Here is a 19,436-nt window from a genome sequence, read left to right as displayed (position 1 = left end):
ACAGGTCTGCACAACACAAAACAAGATTTCTAGCAATATTATTTTATTTTTATCATTTGAAGTTTTTTTTTATATATAAATACACGTAAATAGTAATATGAACATCTACTTTCAAACTAAAGCAATTATCTAATCCATTACAATATAACCATATTCATCTGGGTTGCATTCATCTACATATTACCACAGTTCTTTAGCAACATTTCTAGGAATATTGTGCACATAAAGCGAAAGGTGGGGTAAATGTTCACCCAAGGATACCTAACATTTGAATACCTTCCAAATTGTACGTGTAAAGTAGGCTAGATTTACCACTTTTAAGACGTTTTTTAATTTTTAATTACTACATGTACTAGTATGATGTTACCTGATTAATAAGTATACATGCAACTTAGGCCGTTTTAGATTTAAACGGCTAAACCGGTCGGACCAGTTGTTCGTTTATTAAATACGGTCGAACCTAGTAATCTGATGCTGCTTTCAGGCGAGCCTTGACAAAGCCTTGCAAGGCCTGCATAAACATTTGCAGGTTCGCCAGGATTTATACCCGAAATTGTTACATTTATAAACAGACAAACTGGTTGTTACGCAAAAACGAACAGACCCCCGATGTACCATTATGTTGTCATTAATTCACCTAATCCAAATTATGTTCAAAGAAAGATTATAAGATTTCTTAGAATGGAACTCTTTTGAAAAAAAGTTGCATGTCAAAGGAAGGTAGCATACATCCTTAAGGTAAAGGGTGCCACTGCATCAGTTATAATTGCAAATAGTTTTTTTACTTGGAGTGTTCTCCCCTCTATATAAAAGATTAAGCAACAAAAAAGGAGCTTTTCTGGCTTAGAGTAACTTCCCCTGTCAAGTTTTTTATGGGCTAAATAGTTGCGATGTTGTGCATTTAAATGTGTAATTCCTGGGTGGGTGGCTACATAAGTAAAGTAGAGTGTAGACTTTCCAATGTAATGGTCCCGAGTTTGACCCCTACATATTTTCCCCTTCAAATTTCCAAGCATTCAAATTTTTTGTTTGTTGTATTATGAGGCTAATTTTGAGAAATATTCTCTCCTGCAATATTTCCTATTTCCTATATTTATCCACTTAATAACAACTAAAATAAATTTTCTTTGGCACAGTTTTTGTATTGCAGATTTATTTCCCTCCATAATTTTTGGTATTTTCGGCAATAATTTCTTAAAAGTATGAGATTTTTTTTAAACTTTTATTTCGGGACTTATTTAACTAAATCATCCCTGAAATTTCATAATGAATTATTCCAGCCTTTGAATTGGAAGAGTTCAAATGTGTCTTCACGGGTAAATGAGATAAAATATTGGGTTTTAACGACAACACTCTAATTTTCAGGACGTCTTCGTGCAACTCTGAAAAATGATGGTTTATTAAAGTCAGCCTTTAACAGGGTTTTCATTTGAGCCTCGACTGTTAGCAATTTCAGAAGTCAAATTGAATTTTCCATGAATTTGTGAGAGTCAAAACACATGTTAGATAGTCCTTTAAAACCCAAGAGTCAAAACTCATTTTGGGAAGTAAAAAACATACCCTCAGGGGTCTATTGAAAGTCTCAAGCATCATTATAATTAAATCATTTCATTACAATATAACCAGTTATAAATGTGTAAGAACAAAATATGGCATATAAACATTAATATGTTACTGATTAACAGTATGATAACATGGATATATACCGACCTTTTCTTACGACAGAATATGGGTCAATTCCCCTCTCCGCTTTTGGCATTATTTCCCCCTATTTTGGTTTAAAATTCCCCCACTTGTAACTAAAATACTACCACATTAATATCTGTCTTGGTCCCATTTTGTTTTTTATTTTCTGTCGGTTTGACGTCTGAATGATTTATTTCATTTTCCCCTGTATTCATATTGTGACTGCTGATATTTTACCACACTGTTTACTGTATACAATATCATAACAGTCACACAGGCCTTTTATTCTAATGCATGTCCGAGTCTATTTGAATCGTCTATAATGAACAGCGAGAAACAACGATTAAAGATGTCATGTCATCCATGCCCCCCTCTCGTACTCTCTCCCTGGCTCCGGTCTGCCGCCCTCGCTGGATGTCATCCATTCCCCCCCCCTCACGTACACTCTCCCTGGCTCCGGTCTGCGGCCCTCACTGGATGTCATCCATGCCCCCCTCTCGTACTCTCTCCCTGGCTCCGGTCTGCGGCCCTTGCTGGATGTCATCCATGCCCCCCTCTCATACTCTCTCCCTGGCTCCGGTCTGCAGCCCTCACTGGATGTCATCCATGCCCCCCCCTCATACTCTCTCCCTGGCTCCGGTCTGCAGCCCTCACTGTATGTCATCCATGCCCCCCCTCTCGTACTCTCTCCCTGGCTCTTGTCTGCCCTTGCTGGCCGGGTCATGCGCCTACAGTGCACATTTCAATTATACAGCCCTTACACATAAGTTAGTATAGTTTTAGCATCCATTTTATGTTTAATTATGGTATTTATGAAATAAAAAACTATTTATGTTACGTTTTTTTTGAAGTTCATTAACTATTACTATATGCATTTATTCTATAATAACAGATTACGTGGTGGTGACTCAGGGAGAGCAGACTTTGTTGATTTTGAAGGGGCGAATGTTTCGGTTTCATATAACTTTAAGTTTCTATGATAATATACTGCAGAAATAACTATGACAAACAAACTTGTAGATCCATTCGCTGACTCAGTATTTTATTAAATTTGTGAAATATGCATGTAAAATTATTCCTTCTACAGGAAAGCATCACATTACACAAAAATGTACTATCAATATCAATCATGATGTCATTCCAGATGACAATAGAGATCCTTACATTAAATGATGCATACAAAACCATATAAACAACAATGTACTGCTGACTGTGAAATCAGATATATTCATGCGGCCCAAATTTTCATAGTTTCGTAAAAAGGACACCATTTCGTGGATACATGAATTCGTGGAAGATGAGTACCAACTCTTACAGAGAATAGCTTGATGTAAAACCTGTAATTATCTTTGTAGACCTACGAATGTGTGAAAGAAGAATACCCATGAAATCGACAATATTAAAACCCCACCAAAATTAGTGATTTCACAGTATTCTATCCGAAAACCTGGGAAACTCCATACAGATTTTTGTTGTTACTTTCAAGGTATGAAAACTGTCCTTTCTCAAAACGCCATCGATCTGATCACACTGTAGAAATGTTGCCTACAACATTCAATTCTATGAAACTTCATCAGCTTAAAAAACAAAATGAAGTAACTTTTAAATCAGTGATATTTTTATGATTATGAAAACTTAAAACAAGTTATTGATGTCCATGGAATCAAAATGATTAATAATCTAGGGTAATAAACAAAGACATACTCATATTTCTACATATCTTGTAAAAAAGGAAAAAGTTCATCATAAAAAAATAGATTTAATGTGTCGATAGGGTAATGACCCTGGTAACAACAGAACGTGTGTGTTTCACTCCACATGTTAGTACTCAGTACAGCCAAAGGGGTTTGTAGTCAGGGCCTTTTCGTTTACAGTCGGCAGAAATTTTTCAAAACCGACAATGAATGAAACATTTAAAATACCGAAAGTCACTTAACACTGTCTACAGGTGATATATTTCAGTCAGTAGTAGTTGCTCAACATCAACTTTGGCAAATACATTCACAGCAGGGGTCACTCGGCACCAACTAAAGACAATAAAGTTATTACCAATATATTTCAGTCAGGAGAAGTCACTCAGTACGACTATTTCCAATATATTTCAGTCGAGAGAAGTCACTCAACACGACTATTACCAATATATTTCAGTCGGGAGAAGTCACTCAACACGACTATTACCAATATATTTCAGTCGGGAGAAGTCACTCAACACGACTATTACCAATATATTTCAGTCGGGAGAAGTCACTCAACACGACTATTACCAATATATTTCAGTCGGGAGAAGTCACTCAACACGACTATTACCAATATATTTCAGTCGGGAGAAGTCACTCAACACGACTATTACCAATATATTTCAGTCGGGAGAAGTCACTCAACACGACTATTACCAATATATTTCAGTCGGGAGAAGTCACTCAACACGACTATTACCAATATATTTCAGTCGGGAGAAGTCACTCAACACGACTACCGTATTACCAATATATTTCATTCAGGAGAAGTCAATCAAAAGCATTTATGATTTACAGATAGATAACGTCTATTGTTCCACAGTCCACAGAATGACCTCGTCATCAAATTGACTGCAACTGTCGTATCCACACAGCTATACAGTCATATCCATGTGACTGACAGGTTCAACAGAACCACTTGGACTGACCTAACCGTTCAATTGACTGCGACTGTCGTATCCACACAGCTATACAGTCATATCCATGTGACTGACAGTTTCAACAGAACCACTTGGACTGACCTAACCGTTCACTTGACTGCAGCTGTGGTATCCACACAGCTTGACAGTCAAACCCACATAACTGACAGTTGACTTGTTCCATCGTAGCCACTTGTCCTATCAATAGAACTGATCTGACCGTTGCTCCCACAGAGCCTATCCATGCTCTACCTATATAGCTACAGCCTTCAGCCCTCCATTGCCTTGTGGATGGTGAGAGCGAGGGCCTGTGTCGAGGGTTCAGGACATATCTCTAAGGCCTGGAGCACATTAGCTAGAGCTTCTTCATATTCACAAGATTTCAAAAGTGATCTAAAACAGAAAGAAAACAAAATGTTAACCGTGAATGAAATTGATAATTGTTTTTTTCGTAGTCAACATGACATACTTTAGTACCGTATTTGACCGCAAATAAGCCCCATCCCCACTTTGGCAAATGTCCTGGGAACAGGGTGGGTGCCTGCAATTAAGCCCCCTCCCTACTTTTGGTCTATGTTTTTTCACTAGGGGTGGGGGCTTATTTGCGGTCAAATACGGTACATGCCAAATTTCCTAGAAACAAATCTGTGAGTTTTACATTTACTTTAAATGAATTAGGTATATATGATTATTTGTAGCACAAAGTTTACAGAACAGAATATAACACATTTAACACAGGTTACAATTTTCATGTAATTTCCATGATCAAACACACTTAAAGCACCCCCATTAACTCTTGTGTAGGAAAAGGGATACCTCCAATAAAAATGGCACAAATTAAATTGCAATATCAAACAAGATATTTTTCATTTGCATCTTATAACCAAACCCCATAAAACTACATCAGATCCAAAAGTATCCTTAGCTTTTTACATGTGTGTACAAGTTATTCTGGGAATCGGTGTGCCCCTAATGGACCTTTATGGGAACCCATCCCTAGTACTGTACCTTCCTATGTATTCACAGAGAACATCTAAAGCATATCAAGCGACCAGTTCAATAAACTGTTAAAGTTTGTAATTCACTTTATTTTAGTTGTATTTCAACCAGAGACTAATTACTGTGTTATTTCACAAGAAGACTGATTCATGACTTTAACTCTTCTGCGAATATTAATTTAACAGATAACTAGAATTTTGTTTTTGTGAACAAAAACATATGTCTCCCCTTATTAGCCAATAGACAAACTTCCGTATAAAAAATAAACAAAGGGCCATAACTCTGTATATAGTGGGGCACGAGTCCTAGTTCCAGTGCACTGCACACCTTCTGTGGGTGATGCATGCATACTTCAAGTTTGATTAAGATATCTTTAATGGTTTAGAAGTAATGCCGTGGACAAACTTCGGTATTAAAAATAAACAAAGGGCCATAACTCTGTATATATTCGGGCACAAACCTGATTTTAGTGCGAGAAATTCTGCCTTCCCAGGATACATAAATATGGTAAGTTTGGTCAACGTAGGTGAAATAACATTGGAACTTATGCTCCGGACAAACTTCGGTATTAAAAATAAACAAAGGGCAATAACTCTGTATACAGTGCAGCACGAGACCTAATTTCAGTGCACTGCACACCTTCTGTGGGTGATGCAGGTATACTTCAAGTTTGATCAAGATATCTTTAACGGTTTAAAATGTATGGGCTGGACAAGATTTTACTGAAAATGTTGCGTTTATTTGGCCTTTGACCTTGAGGTGAAGGTCACAGTGACCTAATTCCAGTGCACTGCCCACCTTCTGTGGTAAATGCATGCATACCTAAAGTTTCATCAAGATATTTTTAACGGTTTAAAAGTTATGGCCCGGACAAGTTGCGATTAGAAGAATCAGAAAAAGAACCAGAAGAAGAAGAAGAAGAAGAACCAGTACTAATACAATATGTCTCCCTTCAATCGAGGGGGAGACATAATTACCATCAATATTGAAAACAACATCCTCTCCATCATGAATTCAGGTACATGAAAAAAGAACATACAGGTATGTTTGCGATTCAGATATACACTAAAATGTTGTGATCTACAGAAGCAAAAATGCTTTCCACTTGAGTGATCACTACTACAACACTCACCTGCCAGACTGAACAAGCTCCTTATACATCGTCCTCATGTCCTCCGACAGTCTGTCAAATGCTGAAATAGGACATCAACGGTCAAGTGATATTTTTTCTGTCATTTACCAATAAACCATATGGTTGAATCTGACCCCAATATTCTGTCTAATCACAAAACTTGTCTTGTTTAATCTGATCACTAACATTTTGTTTAACTCATCCCCAGACCTGTGTAATCAAACCATTGACCTTCTTGCTGATCCAACCCTTATTATTCTGTCTTATTCCACTTTTGATCTTCTGCTTAAATTCAACCCTCGACCTTTTGTCTAATTCTGCCTCTGACCTGTCGAATCCAACCCTTGACCTTCTGCTGAATCCAACCTTTGAACTTCTGCCTAAGCCAACCCTTGACCTTTTGTTTAATTCAACTCTCGACCTGCCGAATCCAACCCTTGACCTTCCGCTAAATCCAACCTTTTGTTTAATTCAACTATCGACCTGCCAAATTTTACCCTTAGCATTTTCAAAATGCTGTTTTGGCCTATTCGACCCTGAGTAATACAACTCTTGACGTCTTCTTTGATCCAAACCTTGACATAATCTAATTCATTTTTGACTTTCAATTTAATATCACCATTTGAACTGCCGCTGAATCCAAATCTTGTATTCTGCCTAATCTAACCACTAACCTTCCTGCGATTGACCTGTCTAATCCAACCACTAAACTCCCAGCTAATCAACCTGCCTTATCTAATTCCTGACTTAATATCTAATCCAATGTCTGGCTTTATAACTGATCAAACTCCTAACCCAACAAAAGGTATAATTCTTACCCGACTTTTGAGGACCTCTTTTTGTGGTCCTGGCCTCCTGTTCCTCTTCACTTGTCTCTCCCTCCTCACTGTCATCACTTTCCTCCCCACTTTCATCTTCTTCATCATTGATAAAACTGCTCATGGCCGAGTCCTCTTCTTCACTGTCGTCTGTTTCTTCGTCGTCATATCTTTTGGCAGATTTTTGTCGTGTGTTTGTATCTTCCTCATCAGAGGTTTCCTCCGCTGAGCTGCCTTCAATATTTTTCTTTAAATGTTTTCTTGAGGTCTGTTTTTCATCAGAGAAGTTTTCATTTCTGAAATCCTGATAGCTTTCATTTTCATCTGAACTTTCAATCACATTTTTTCTAGAATTTTTCTGTTGGGGAGACGTTTCGTCCTCCGAATTTACTGATGCACTTTTCTTTGACGACATTCTGGAGTGATTATCACTTTCTCCAGAGCCATCATGACTCCCTTCCTCGTCAGAACTTTCTATCACTGCTTTCCTCACCTTATTTTGCCTCCTAATGGTTGGTAAAGGACTGTCTGTAGACATATTGAGATCAGATCTATCACCAGATGTGCTGCCCATTGACGTATTACCACTCGCTGTTTCCAAAGCCTCATCCTCAGACATTGCTTCAGGACAGTCTCTTCCTTTGAGAGGAGAGCTGTCCTCATCCGATTCAGCCACTACGGCTGCCCGACCTAGGCGTGAGGATTTTCCTACAGAGTCTATTACACTTGGTGTGTCATTCCCAGACGCCTCATCTTCATCCTCGCTGGAATTCACCACAACTGTGGTGTACAGATCTCGCTTTATGGCTTTCTGAGTGTTAGGTGAATCTCCAACAAAGGTCATGTGGAGGTCATCCATCTCTCCCTTACCTAGCTCAGAGGAACGAGATGAGCTGGAGCTGGAAGATTCGTTCTGTACATCAGGACTGTCCGTGGAGAAGGCTGAAAAGATGGTGGTGTTCAAGGATAGGGGTTTACGCACCTTGGGTGTGTTGGCGTCCGACACATTCCGAAATAACGATGACATGGGTTTTGGTTCCACCTTTACGATGGGGCGAGATGCGTCGGGTGATATAAATATCTCCTCATTGAGGACTGGGCTGTATTTACCAGACTTTGGTGTCCGTGACAACCAGGGACTGTGGGAGACACTTTTCCTCTTGTTACTACGCCCCTTCGGTGTTGTCATCGCCATGGTTACAGGAGTTTTCTTTGTCGAGCTACCAGGAGTCCTAGTACCTTGGCTGTTTGGAGTGTTCGTCTCTATTGTTTCACAGGTGGCAAAAGAAGTTTTATCAGGTGTATGTGTCATAGAATTGTCCATTAAACTTGAGAAGTTCTTTGCTGGTGATTTACTTGTTGGGTAATCCTCCTCTTCCATTTCATTATCACAGTCTTCTCCCTTGTTTGGAGAGCTCTCTAGCCTTTCTAACTGGACAGTTTCCTGTTTTATACTATGTGGAGTGTCAGTTTCCTGTTTTATATTTTGCACAGTATCAGTCTCCTGTTTAACAGGTATGAAGTTGTCCTCATTTCTGTTTGGAAATTCTAATAACTCTTCTATATCTGAGTCGTTTTCATCTCGAGGTGCCGGCAATTCTTCAACATCAGAATCAATTTCTACCACGTCATGTTTCTCCTCCGGGGGCTCGGTTATCTACAAACACATGACATGGTTAATCAGTTTTCGTTGCAACTATTATTTGATGATCATCATTATTCTCTTTAAGAAATGGAAAAAATACCAGTAGGACTATAGTGTATTGATATACTGTAAACGTACATATTTTACCATCCTCGATCACCCCAGCAGGTGTGGGATCGGGAAAAGAATACACCTGCTGTTACCTACTACATGTATCATTGGAGGCGACTAATGTGGGACCCCCCCTGCAGAATTGGGGATTTGCTTTGGTTTCCTCTATTTGGGTACACAAGAGCGACCAAAATTAACCTGCTGCGCCCATTGCAATATTTGGGATCTTTATTTTTCTCTCTACTTCTAACTTTCTTTTATTTCCAATCGCCTTGCTTGGCAACACTTCACTTTTGGCCTGAATGTTGAGCGTTCGCCCAGATGAGGAAGGCAATGGGTTCTGTCCCAAGGCCTGGACATACCAAAGTCCTTAGAAATGGTAGTTGTTATTTCCTGCTTAACTTTCAGCTTTTAGGGGAAAGGCAACAGCTGGTTAATCTGTTGTCAGAAAATGTGACCGGGCGGAATGCTGACCTGGGTGCCTTCGGCCTGGCATTTCAGTGAGATAGCACTATAAAGTCTGCATCAGATATGTGTTATCACCGGGAGGCAAGCACCCCAACATACCCCGTCTCCTGCATACACATATGCAAGCATGCATGCACTACACATATGCAGGCCAACCTTAAATGACCTTAGCTGTCAATAGGACATTGAACAAAATTAAACCAAACGAAACTATCCCCGATACTCAAGGGGTTTCGCTCACTTTCGCTCTCTGCACCCCCTGGAATATATCATAGCAAAATTTAAAGCTTAGTGTGCACCATGTTGTGGATGAGACAAGAAGACTAGTTTGATCCTTTGATGTACATCAAAAGAATCTCACGGTCACAGTAAAATTTACTGGACTTGAAGTCGGGTGTCATTCAATTGTAATTTTCAAAGGACAGGTATATATATATCAGTTTAGTGATTGGTCAGGTTACCTGAAACTAATCAAATAGTTAGCCGTTTGCCTTCAATTTTGCCATGACTTCCAGTGGTGGAGACAGCGAAAGTGAGCGTAACCCCTGGCCCCATGCTTACTGAAGCATGGATTTTTTTTATCAAGCCTAATTTCTTGTACCGTTTATAAATTATGTAAAATCTTATTTTGTCAATGATTTTGAAAAACATTTGAAGAGACTAAAAGCCAAATACTGTTTTCAATGTTTACATTTTACTTTTTGATCGTTTAACATGATTTAAGTGAGTTACAAGAAAGTTGGTTTGAGCACAAAATCCATGCTTGAGCATGAGAACGGTTTCATTAATACAGGCCCTGGAGTATCGAGGATGATTTCTTATTAGCGGTAGTCAGATTTTAGCGCTTTTCATGCTTTAAATATGGCACTTTACTATAACTGTGCCATATGGTGTCCTTGAATATTGTTTTATACTGCATATTTTGTGAATGCGCCTATTCATCAATGCACTAATCTGTAAAAATTTGATAGAGCGCTAAATTAAGTATGTCTACAGTATACTAAGGGACTATTGCTAAGGGATATATACTAGAGGGCTACAGATAAGAGATTTTTACTAGAGGTATATAACTTGGTGATATATAGATAGGAATAGTTTCCGAGTGTATTACCTGAATAGACATGTCTGCAATCTTCTCTTCTATGTCCTTGACCTCAAGGTCATCTGCAGAGGTGTCCAAGACAATAGGGTCGTCACTATCACCACCGCTACCACCTGAATGGTCAGGTGACTCCATCGTTGTCAAATCAACACTTTCAGGCTCCACTTTATCTGAAACATGACGGAATCTTTAGTCTGTGATACAGATACTTTTTCTGGTGAGATTTGGTAAAGACCTTCAAGGCCCGCATTATCATTTGCAGGTCTGTCAGGCTTTATCCCTGGAACATTACAGAACAGTTCTTTTGGAGGAGTAGTGTGAACGACATTTTATTAACCCTTTCATCCCTATGTAACTTCAGTAGACTCTACCATGCATTGATCTGGATGAATCCATTATGGTCTACAGTGGTGAAAGGGTTAAAAGAGGCCTAACATCAAAGTTAGGGGAGGTAACTCCATTTTTATATTACCTGACTCACATGCCCTCAAAGTATGGGTTCAGTGCATTAGATATCATTTAAAATGAGTGAATCCTCTGGAATTGGCAGTGGGAACAATGCTTTCAAGCAAAGGGGCATAACTCCTTAACAAAAGGAAGTAGCTTCAATTTATATAATTTACTCGTATCCCCTTAATTTAAGTGTAATGCATGTGTACCAAATAGGGGTGTCACAATATGCCAAGAGCATGTAACGATATATTGCAATACAGAATGAATATATTGCAATACGTATCCCGATATATTGTCATAGGAAGGATGTGCTCAATTTTATTATAAGTTGTTGTCAGAATGTTATCAAACTTAATCATATATAATATGGATTACATAGATTTAAGATTTTTGTCAAACCAACCATCGATTAGAAAATATGAACTATACTAAAAGCCTGCTTTATGCTTATTGGCATATCTGTTAGAATTTGTAGTAATTTGCAAAGTTAAAACACCAAGCAGAATGAGATACATAAAAATATACTTTTGAAAAATATTGCTATACAGCTATATTTCATCTCTGTATTGTGGTATTGTACGATATATTGTGACAGCCTGAGTACCAAAAACATCTTTCAAATCAGTGCATCACGTTTAAAAGTAAACCATAAAAGTGATGTACGAGTTCTATGTAACAAGTATCATTCATATCGGTGCAGTACATTAGGAGCAGTGTAAACAACATTTTCAAACAAGGGGGTACAATTCCATAAAAAGGGGGAGGTAACTCAAATCTATATATTTTTTTATCTGAACCTAGTTCCATTTAAATCAGTGCAAATGGTTAGAAGAAGTAATGTGAACAAGGTTTTAAAAGAAAGGGGCATATCTCCATAAATATGGAGGTATTTGCCTTGTATTTAGATACCTTATTTGCATCCACTCAATGTAAGGGTTCTTAGTGCTAAACATCATTTGAATCGATACAGGACTTTGGTAAGAGTAGTGCAAACAGCCCTCAGGCCTGTGTCCATAGACAAACAAAGACAGACAACCTGATTCGAGTCAGCATTATAGAACGCAAAATAAACAAAAGGCCCAAGGGCCTTAGCAGTCACCTGAGTTATATCATACGTACTGCTAACTGGTAGCTCAATTTCATTATTGAGATGTGATGTGGAAATCAACATGTAAACTCTAAAAACTATTAAAATACATTATTTTTCTATTGAGACATATAATATCTATTGTTACTTCTAGCTATTTGATTGGTTGGGAGAAAATTAAACAAAAATCTCAGTCACCCTCCGAAAATACATTGGTTTTAAGGGGCGCGGGTGATATTGCCATGAGACAGAGAAAAATATCACATGCGCGAAAAATGTGCGTTCCGGGTTCTTCACAGTGGCCATTTTTCACCACTTCGTTTCTCCACCGTGATGGTCACAAGAACGTTTGACGGCAACAGCCAATTTTATCAAGCGCCGGTGCGATAGCAATTGTAAACAGCAGACTATCAACAAACAAGATGTCATTATCAAGGTTTACTGCCGTTTCTGAGCTACATATGGAGGGGATTCTTTCCTCCAAGGACTCAAAAAACACTTAGAGGGTGGTTAAATTGTTTGTTTGTTTGTTTGATTTTGTTTAACGTCCTATTAACAGCTAAGGTCATTTAAGGACGGCCTCCCCTGTGTGCAAGATGCATGCGTGTAGTGTATGTGTGTGTATTTTGGGAGGCTGCGATATGTTCGTGTTTGTCTCCTTGTGATAGCGCGGAACTGATGCCGACTTTATAGTGCTACCTCACTGAAACATACTGCCGAAGACACCCAGCAGGACGCCCCACCCGGTCACATTATACTGACAACGGGCGAACCAGTCGTCCCACTCCTAATTTGCTGAGCGTTAAGCAGGAGTAGAAACTACCATTTTTAAAGACTTTGGTATGTCTCGGCCAGGGGACAGAACCCAAAGCCTTCCTCACAGGGGCGAACGCTCAACAAATGGCCAAAAGTGAGGCATTGTCAAGGGAGACATTAGGAAGAAGAAAGTTATTTAGAAAGGAGAGAAGAGATAAGGTCCCAAATTTAGTCGCCTCTTACGATCATGCAATTGGGGGCAGCAGGTACAATTCTTACGCCCTACCTGCAGGACATTAGAGGGTGGTTAAAGGAAGCTGCCGGGTATTCAGAGAGTTTCTAGGCGAGGATAGTAATTCGCCTCGGGTGACAATATTCACTGTCCATAAAAAGAAAGTCATATTTATATATTGTTATTTAGCCAATTTTCCTCTCTAGCCAACCCCTGGGATAGGACAGGATCTTAGTTTCTGATACTATTTGATTTCAATTTCATTACAACTATTTCAACCAAGTTTGAATTATTTCTTGCTGAAAATGGACAAGATATAAGTCAGAGGTGTTATTTCCCTTTATAAACCAAAGAGAAGATCACCAAAGGGTAATATAACTAACAGTTTATAAAATGCACCTAAGGGCATTCCCATCCAAAAAAAGAAAATTTGAATCTTCTACCATCTGAGTGCAGAGTTTTTTTTAAAACATGTATCAGTCATTTTCCCCTTTTTGGCCCCACCCCTCAAGCCCCTGGGGCAAGGACAGATCTTATTTTATTCAAATCGATAATGCACCTAAGGGCCTTTCTATCCATGAAGAGTATTTGTTTGTAACACATCTGAGTCTGATGAAGAAGATTTTTGATTTTTTTAACAATTTACCCTATTCGGGCCCCACCCCTCCAGCCCCTGGGGATGGGGCAGGATCTGATTTTCTCATACCATCTAATTGCCATCTGGCAACATAATCATTCTAACCAAGTTTTAATAATTTCCAGCTAAAAAATGACAAAATATACCCAAAAGTGTTATTTCCCTATATAAACTTGACTCCCTCCCCAAGGGAGAACGGATAGGACAGGGGTACAGAAATTTACAATTTACATAAAGCCCCTGATGATCTTTCCATCCAGGCAGGGAAATTGACTGTAGTACCTCTGAGTCTGGAGAAGATTTTTGAAATATTGGTTAATTTTCCCTTTGGGGCCCTGCCCTGGCCCCTGGGTTTGGGGCAGGAATCCCAGTTTTACAATTTGATACCATCTTCCCCCAAGGATTATTCTCACCAGTTAAGTATAATTTCGTACTGAAAATTGACAAAAAATATACCCAAAAGTGTAATTTCCCTATATAAACTGTAGTAAAATTGACCCCCCCTCCCCAAGGGAGAATGGATAGCCCAGGGGTACTGAAATTTACAATTTACATAAAGCCTTTTATGATCGTTCCATCCATGCAGAGAAATTGACTGTAGTACCTCTGAGTCTGGAGAAGAAGCTTTTTGAAATATTGATTAATTTTCCCTTTGGGGCCCCGCCCTGGCCCCTGGGGTTGGGTAGGAATCCCAATTTTACAATTTTGTAGCCTCATTTACCAAGGATGATTCTGACCAAGTTTGAAAAAAATTGATCTTCTGGTTCTTGAGAAGAAGTCGAAAATGTAAAATGTTTACGGACGGCGGACGAAATGCGATCAGAATAGGTCACTTGAGCAAACCTCAGGTGACCTAAAAAGAATTATACATTATATTGTAAATGTAAAATTTTCCCCAAATCCTTCACCTACATTTTCTCTCAGGTTCCGCCTCCCCTGGGAATGGAAAGGATGGTCTCTCACTGGGTCCAAAGTTGAACTGGGGCAGTTCTCTGTTTGTTGCTGGTCTGGGATACTTCGAGAAACGTTCCTCAAGAGTTGATCCCTCTCCAAGCTCCGACTCCATTCGCAGTAATTGTTGTGCTTTCTGAACCTAAGGAAGTAGGAAGAAAATACTAATGCATGTATAATTCTACAATGCATGTTATGGATCATTTCAGAAACAGAATGTACAAATCATATAATTCGTACCTCCCCTCACTCCCCATTATTAGGGGTGCATGTAGTCCTCCCCCTTACCCGGTGTTCTATGTAGTCCCCCCCCTTACCCTGTGTTCTATGTAGTACTCCCCCTTACCCTGTGTTCTATGTAGCCCTCCCCCGTACCCTGTGTTCTATGTAGTCCTCCCCCCTACCCCGTGTTCTATGTAGTACTCCCCCTTACCCTGTGTTCTATGTAGCCCTCCCCCGTACCCTGTGTTCTATGTAGTCCTCCCCCCTACCCCGTGTTCTATGTAGTACTCCCCCTTACCCTGTGTTCTATGTAGTCCTCCCCCCTTCCCCGTGTTCTGTGTAGTCCTCCCCCTTTCCCTGTGTTCTATGTAGACCTCCCCCCTTACCCTGTGTTCTATGTAGTCCTCTCCCTTACCCTGTGTTCTATGTAGTCCTCCCCCTTCCCCTGTGTTCTATGTAGTCCTCCCCCGTACCCTGTGTTCTATGTAGTACTCCCCCTTACCCTGTATTCTATGTGGTCCTCCCCCTTACCCTGTGTTCTATGTAGTCCCCCCCTTACCCTGTGTTCTATGTACTCCCCCTTACCCTGTGTTCTATGTAGTCCTCCCCCTTTCCCTGTGTTCTATGTAGTCCCCCCTTACCCTGTGTTCTATGTAGTCCTCCCCCCTTCCCCGTGTTCTGTGTAGTCCTCCCCCTTTCCCTGTGTTCTATGTAGACCTCCCCCCTTACCCTGTGTTCTATGTAGTCCTCTCCCTTACCCTGTGTTCTATGTAGACCTCCCCCCTTACCCTGTGTTCTATGTAGTCCTCTCCCTTACCCTGTGTTCTATGTAGTCCTCCCCCTTTCCCTGTGTTCTATGTAGTCCCCCCTTACCCTGTGTTCTATGTAGTCCTCCCCCTTTCCCTGTGTTCTATGTAGACCTCCCCCCTTACCCTGTGTTCTATGTAGTCCTCTCCCTTACCCTGTGTTCTATGTAGACCTCCCCCCTTACCCTGTGTTCTATGTAGTCCTCTCCCTTACCCTGTGTTCTATGTAGACCTCCCCCCTTACCCTGTGTTCTATGTAGTCCTCTCCCTTACCCTGTGTTCTATGTAGTCCTCCCCCTTTCCCTGTGTTCTATGTAGACCTCCCCCCTTACCCTGTGTTCTATGTAGTCCTCTCCCTTACCCTGTGTTCTATGTAGACCTCCCCCCTTACCCTGTGTTCTATGTAGTACTCCCCTTACCCTGTGTTCTATGTAGTCCTCCCCCCTTCCCCGTGTTCTGTGTAGTCCTCCCCCTTTCCCTGTGTTCTATGTAGTCCCCCCTTACCCTGTGTTCTATGTAGTCCTCCCCCCTACCCCGTGTTCTATGTAGTACTCCCCCTTACCCTGTGTTCTATGTAGACCTCCCCCTTACCCTGTGTTCTATGTAGTCATCTCCCTTACCCTGTGTTCTATGTAGACCTCCCCCTTACCCTGTGTTCTATGTAGTCCTTCCCCTTACCCTGTGTTCTATGTAGTCGCCCCCCTTACCCTGTGTTCTATGTAGTTGCCCCCCTTACCCTGTGTTCTATGTAGTCGTCCCCTCCAAGATGAGCTTTAGACACTGGTTCCTCCTGGTCCTCTGGCTTGTCATCCATAGACTCACTTGCCTTGTTAAACATCAGGTCATGATCACTAAGTCCAAATAGATCTACAACCATACAAAGTGTATACATATAAAGCAGTATAAAACAGTTAATTTTTAAAATATTTAATGAAATTTAGGTTTAGATTCTTAATCATTTTTTTTTTTATCAAAATATGACAAGAGGCCTAGAAGGTCTGTATCTTTCATCTGAAGATTAATCTGAAGATCAAAGCAAACATTACAAAATATGTTGATCTGAAGTGATACTGGAAATGTGTTTCCATTTTAGGCTCTGTGTTATGGTCCGGAAAACAAATTTGACCTTTGAACTCAATGTGACCTTGACCTTAGGTGTACCTAACCAATAGTTAGTTGTATGTGACACATCACCTTGCCATTCTTCAAAATCCCTAAATTATCATTGAGCTATCTCCAGAGGGTCAGAAGTTATGGCCCAGACATATGTTCATACGGACTAACAGACAAACAAAGCGGCGAGTACCGAGTAAATGCTCCCCAAATGTTCTTTCAGGGAGCATAACAACCTGCCCATAGAGTGAAGGAATGCACTTTGAATTAACCCATCCAGAGGACGGAGGAATTCAATATACAAGAGGCCCAAGGGCCTTAGCGGTCACCTCAGTTATATCATAGGTACTGGTAGCTCAATTTCATTGTTGAAATGTACAAAATGTGGAAAACAACATGCAAACAAAGTAAAATACAATACTTGTCATTTCACCAAAGGATAAGAACTTTAAAAACTATTCAAATGAATTATTTTGTTATGGAGAAATATACCCTTTCCCCAAGGGAGAGCAGATGACCTGGGGGGACAATGAAGTTTACAATTTAGGTATTGGTAAATTTTTTATACAGACCTTTCTATCCATGAACAGGAGTAAAACATCTGAGTCTGATGAAGAAGATTTCTTTTTAACTTTTAACTATTATCCCCATTTGGGCCCCACCCCTCCAGCCCCTGTGGTTGGGGCAGGATCTTTTTATCTCATACCATCTAATTGCCATCTGGCATCATAATCATTCCAACCAAGTTTGAATAATTTCCTGCTGAAAATGGACAAAATATACCCAAAAGTGTTATTTCCCTACAAAACTAAAGCCATTTTTATCCCCTCCCCAAGCGAGAATGGATAGCCCGGGGATAATTAAATCAAAAAAATATTTAAAGCCCCTGACGGAATTTTCATCCATGCACAGAATTTGATTGTACTACATCTGAGTCTGAAGAGAAAGATTTTTGCAATATTGGTTGATTTTACCTTTGGAGCCCTGCCCTGGCCCCTGCCCCTGCCCCCTGGAGTTGGGGTAGGTATCCCAATTTTATAATTTTGTGGCCTCATCTACCAAGGATGATTCTGACCAAGTTTGAAAAAATTCCATCTACTGGTTCTTGAGAAGTCAAAATTGTAAAAATTGCAAAGCTCAGGTGGCCTAAAAACTAGAGATGTGTTTTTGTGAACAAAAACGTATATCTCCCCTTTAACAGTTTAAAAGTTACGGCCCAGACAAGATATTCCCGAAAAAAATTGCACATGTTTGACGTTTGACCACGAGGTCAAGTTCACAATGCACTGCACATCGTCTGAGGGTGATGCAAGTATACTTCAAGTTTTATCAAATATCTTTAACAGTTTAAAAGTTACGGCCCTGACAAGATCATATTAGAAGAACCAGAACAAAACGAACCAGTACTAATACAATAGGTAACCCTTCATTCGAAGGCATAATAACCTACTCAGAGAGTGGAGGAACTACCGTCACAGTACCCAAATCTGGACACTTGAAGGAAAAAGTAACGGGAAAATTGCAATGCATGCTGTGCAAATAAGTATTTTCAAATTAAAAATATTGATTTAAAGATGCTAATATACCAATAAAACATTATAGGAACTTTATTTACTGCCACTTATGGTTACAATCACAGTTTTGGTTTGTAAATAATGACGAAAATGTAACGTTCTAAATTGATGCGCAATGCTACATTATTGATTTTCAATTTTTCACAATCCTACTATTTCACAACTAATGAAAGTTTGGAAAAGAAATTCATTCAGAACGACCCTTGACTCTTAAATATTCCAAAGATATGCCATGTTGTGCTTAATACTTTTTTCATCTCCAAATGTAAGCTATACCTGTTTCGCGATTACGTCACAATGACTATATTTCCGGGTTTATTTATAGAACCATGCGCCGTAAATATCAACTTGTTATCAAAATGAAAAGATAATGATATCTTTTTAGGAAAAGTGAACAAAAATTACTGGGATCGGTACTATGGTATGAAATACATCAATATTTCACTAAAAAGTGTCCCAATTTGGATACTGCAACGTTAAATGTGAAATAATAACCTACCCAGAGAGTGGAGGAACTAAATGTGAAATAATAACCTACCCAGAGAGTGGAGGAATTAAATGTGAAATAATAACCTACCCAGAGAGTGGAGGAATTAAATGTGAAATAATAACCTACCCAGAGAGTGGAGGAATTAAATGTGAAATAATAACCTACCCAGAGAGTAGAGGAACTAAATGTGAAATAATGACCTACCCAGAGAGTGGAGGAATTAAATGTGAAATAATAACCTACCCAGAGAGTGGAGGAACTAAATGTGAAATAATGACCTTCCCAGAGAGTGCAGGAACTAAATGTGAAATAATGACCTACCCAGAGAGTGGAGGAACTAAACGTGAAATAATGACCTACCCAGAGAGTGCAGGAACTAAACGTGAAATAATGACCTACCCAGAGAGTGGAGGAACTAAATGTGAAATAATGACCTACCCAGAGAGTGGAGGAACTAAATGTGAAATAATGACCTACCCAGAGAGTGGAGGAACTAAA

The 19,436-nt window shown here is 39.7% G+C and overlaps 1 protein-coding gene across 1 annotated transcript in view; it reads right to left on the bottom strand.

Annotated features, from left to right (window-relative positions):
- Positions 1 to 2,700: 2,700 nt before the first annotated feature.
- LOC110457733 (DNA excision repair protein ERCC-6-like) overlaps positions 2,701 to 19,436 on the bottom strand; it is a 46,730-nt gene continuing 29,994 nt past the window's right edge. Inside the window, exons 16-21 of the mRNA XM_021509118.1 lie at positions 16,498 to 16,628; positions 14,695 to 14,875; positions 10,627 to 10,787; positions 7,292 to 8,948; positions 6,474 to 6,534; positions 2,701 to 4,735 (exon numbers count right to left, since the gene is read on the bottom strand). Coding sequence (XP_021364793.1) covers positions 4,612 to 4,735; positions 6,474 to 6,534; positions 7,292 to 8,948; positions 10,627 to 10,787; positions 14,695 to 14,875; positions 16,498 to 16,628 — 2,315 coding nt within the window. The 3' untranslated portion in view covers positions 2,701 to 4,611. The remainder of the gene's footprint in view (positions 4,736 to 6,473; positions 6,535 to 7,291; positions 8,949 to 10,626; positions 10,788 to 14,694; positions 14,876 to 16,497; positions 16,629 to 19,436) is intronic.

This window comes from Mizuhopecten yessoensis, unplaced genomic scaffold (genome assembly GCF_002113885.1).
Source record: "Mizuhopecten yessoensis strain PY_sf001 unplaced genomic scaffold, ASM211388v2 scaffold9301, whole genome shotgun sequence".
Taxonomy (NCBI): domain Eukaryota; kingdom Metazoa; phylum Mollusca; class Bivalvia; order Pectinida; family Pectinidae; genus Mizuhopecten; species Mizuhopecten yessoensis.
This window is presented reverse-complemented; position numbering and strand designations above follow the sequence as displayed.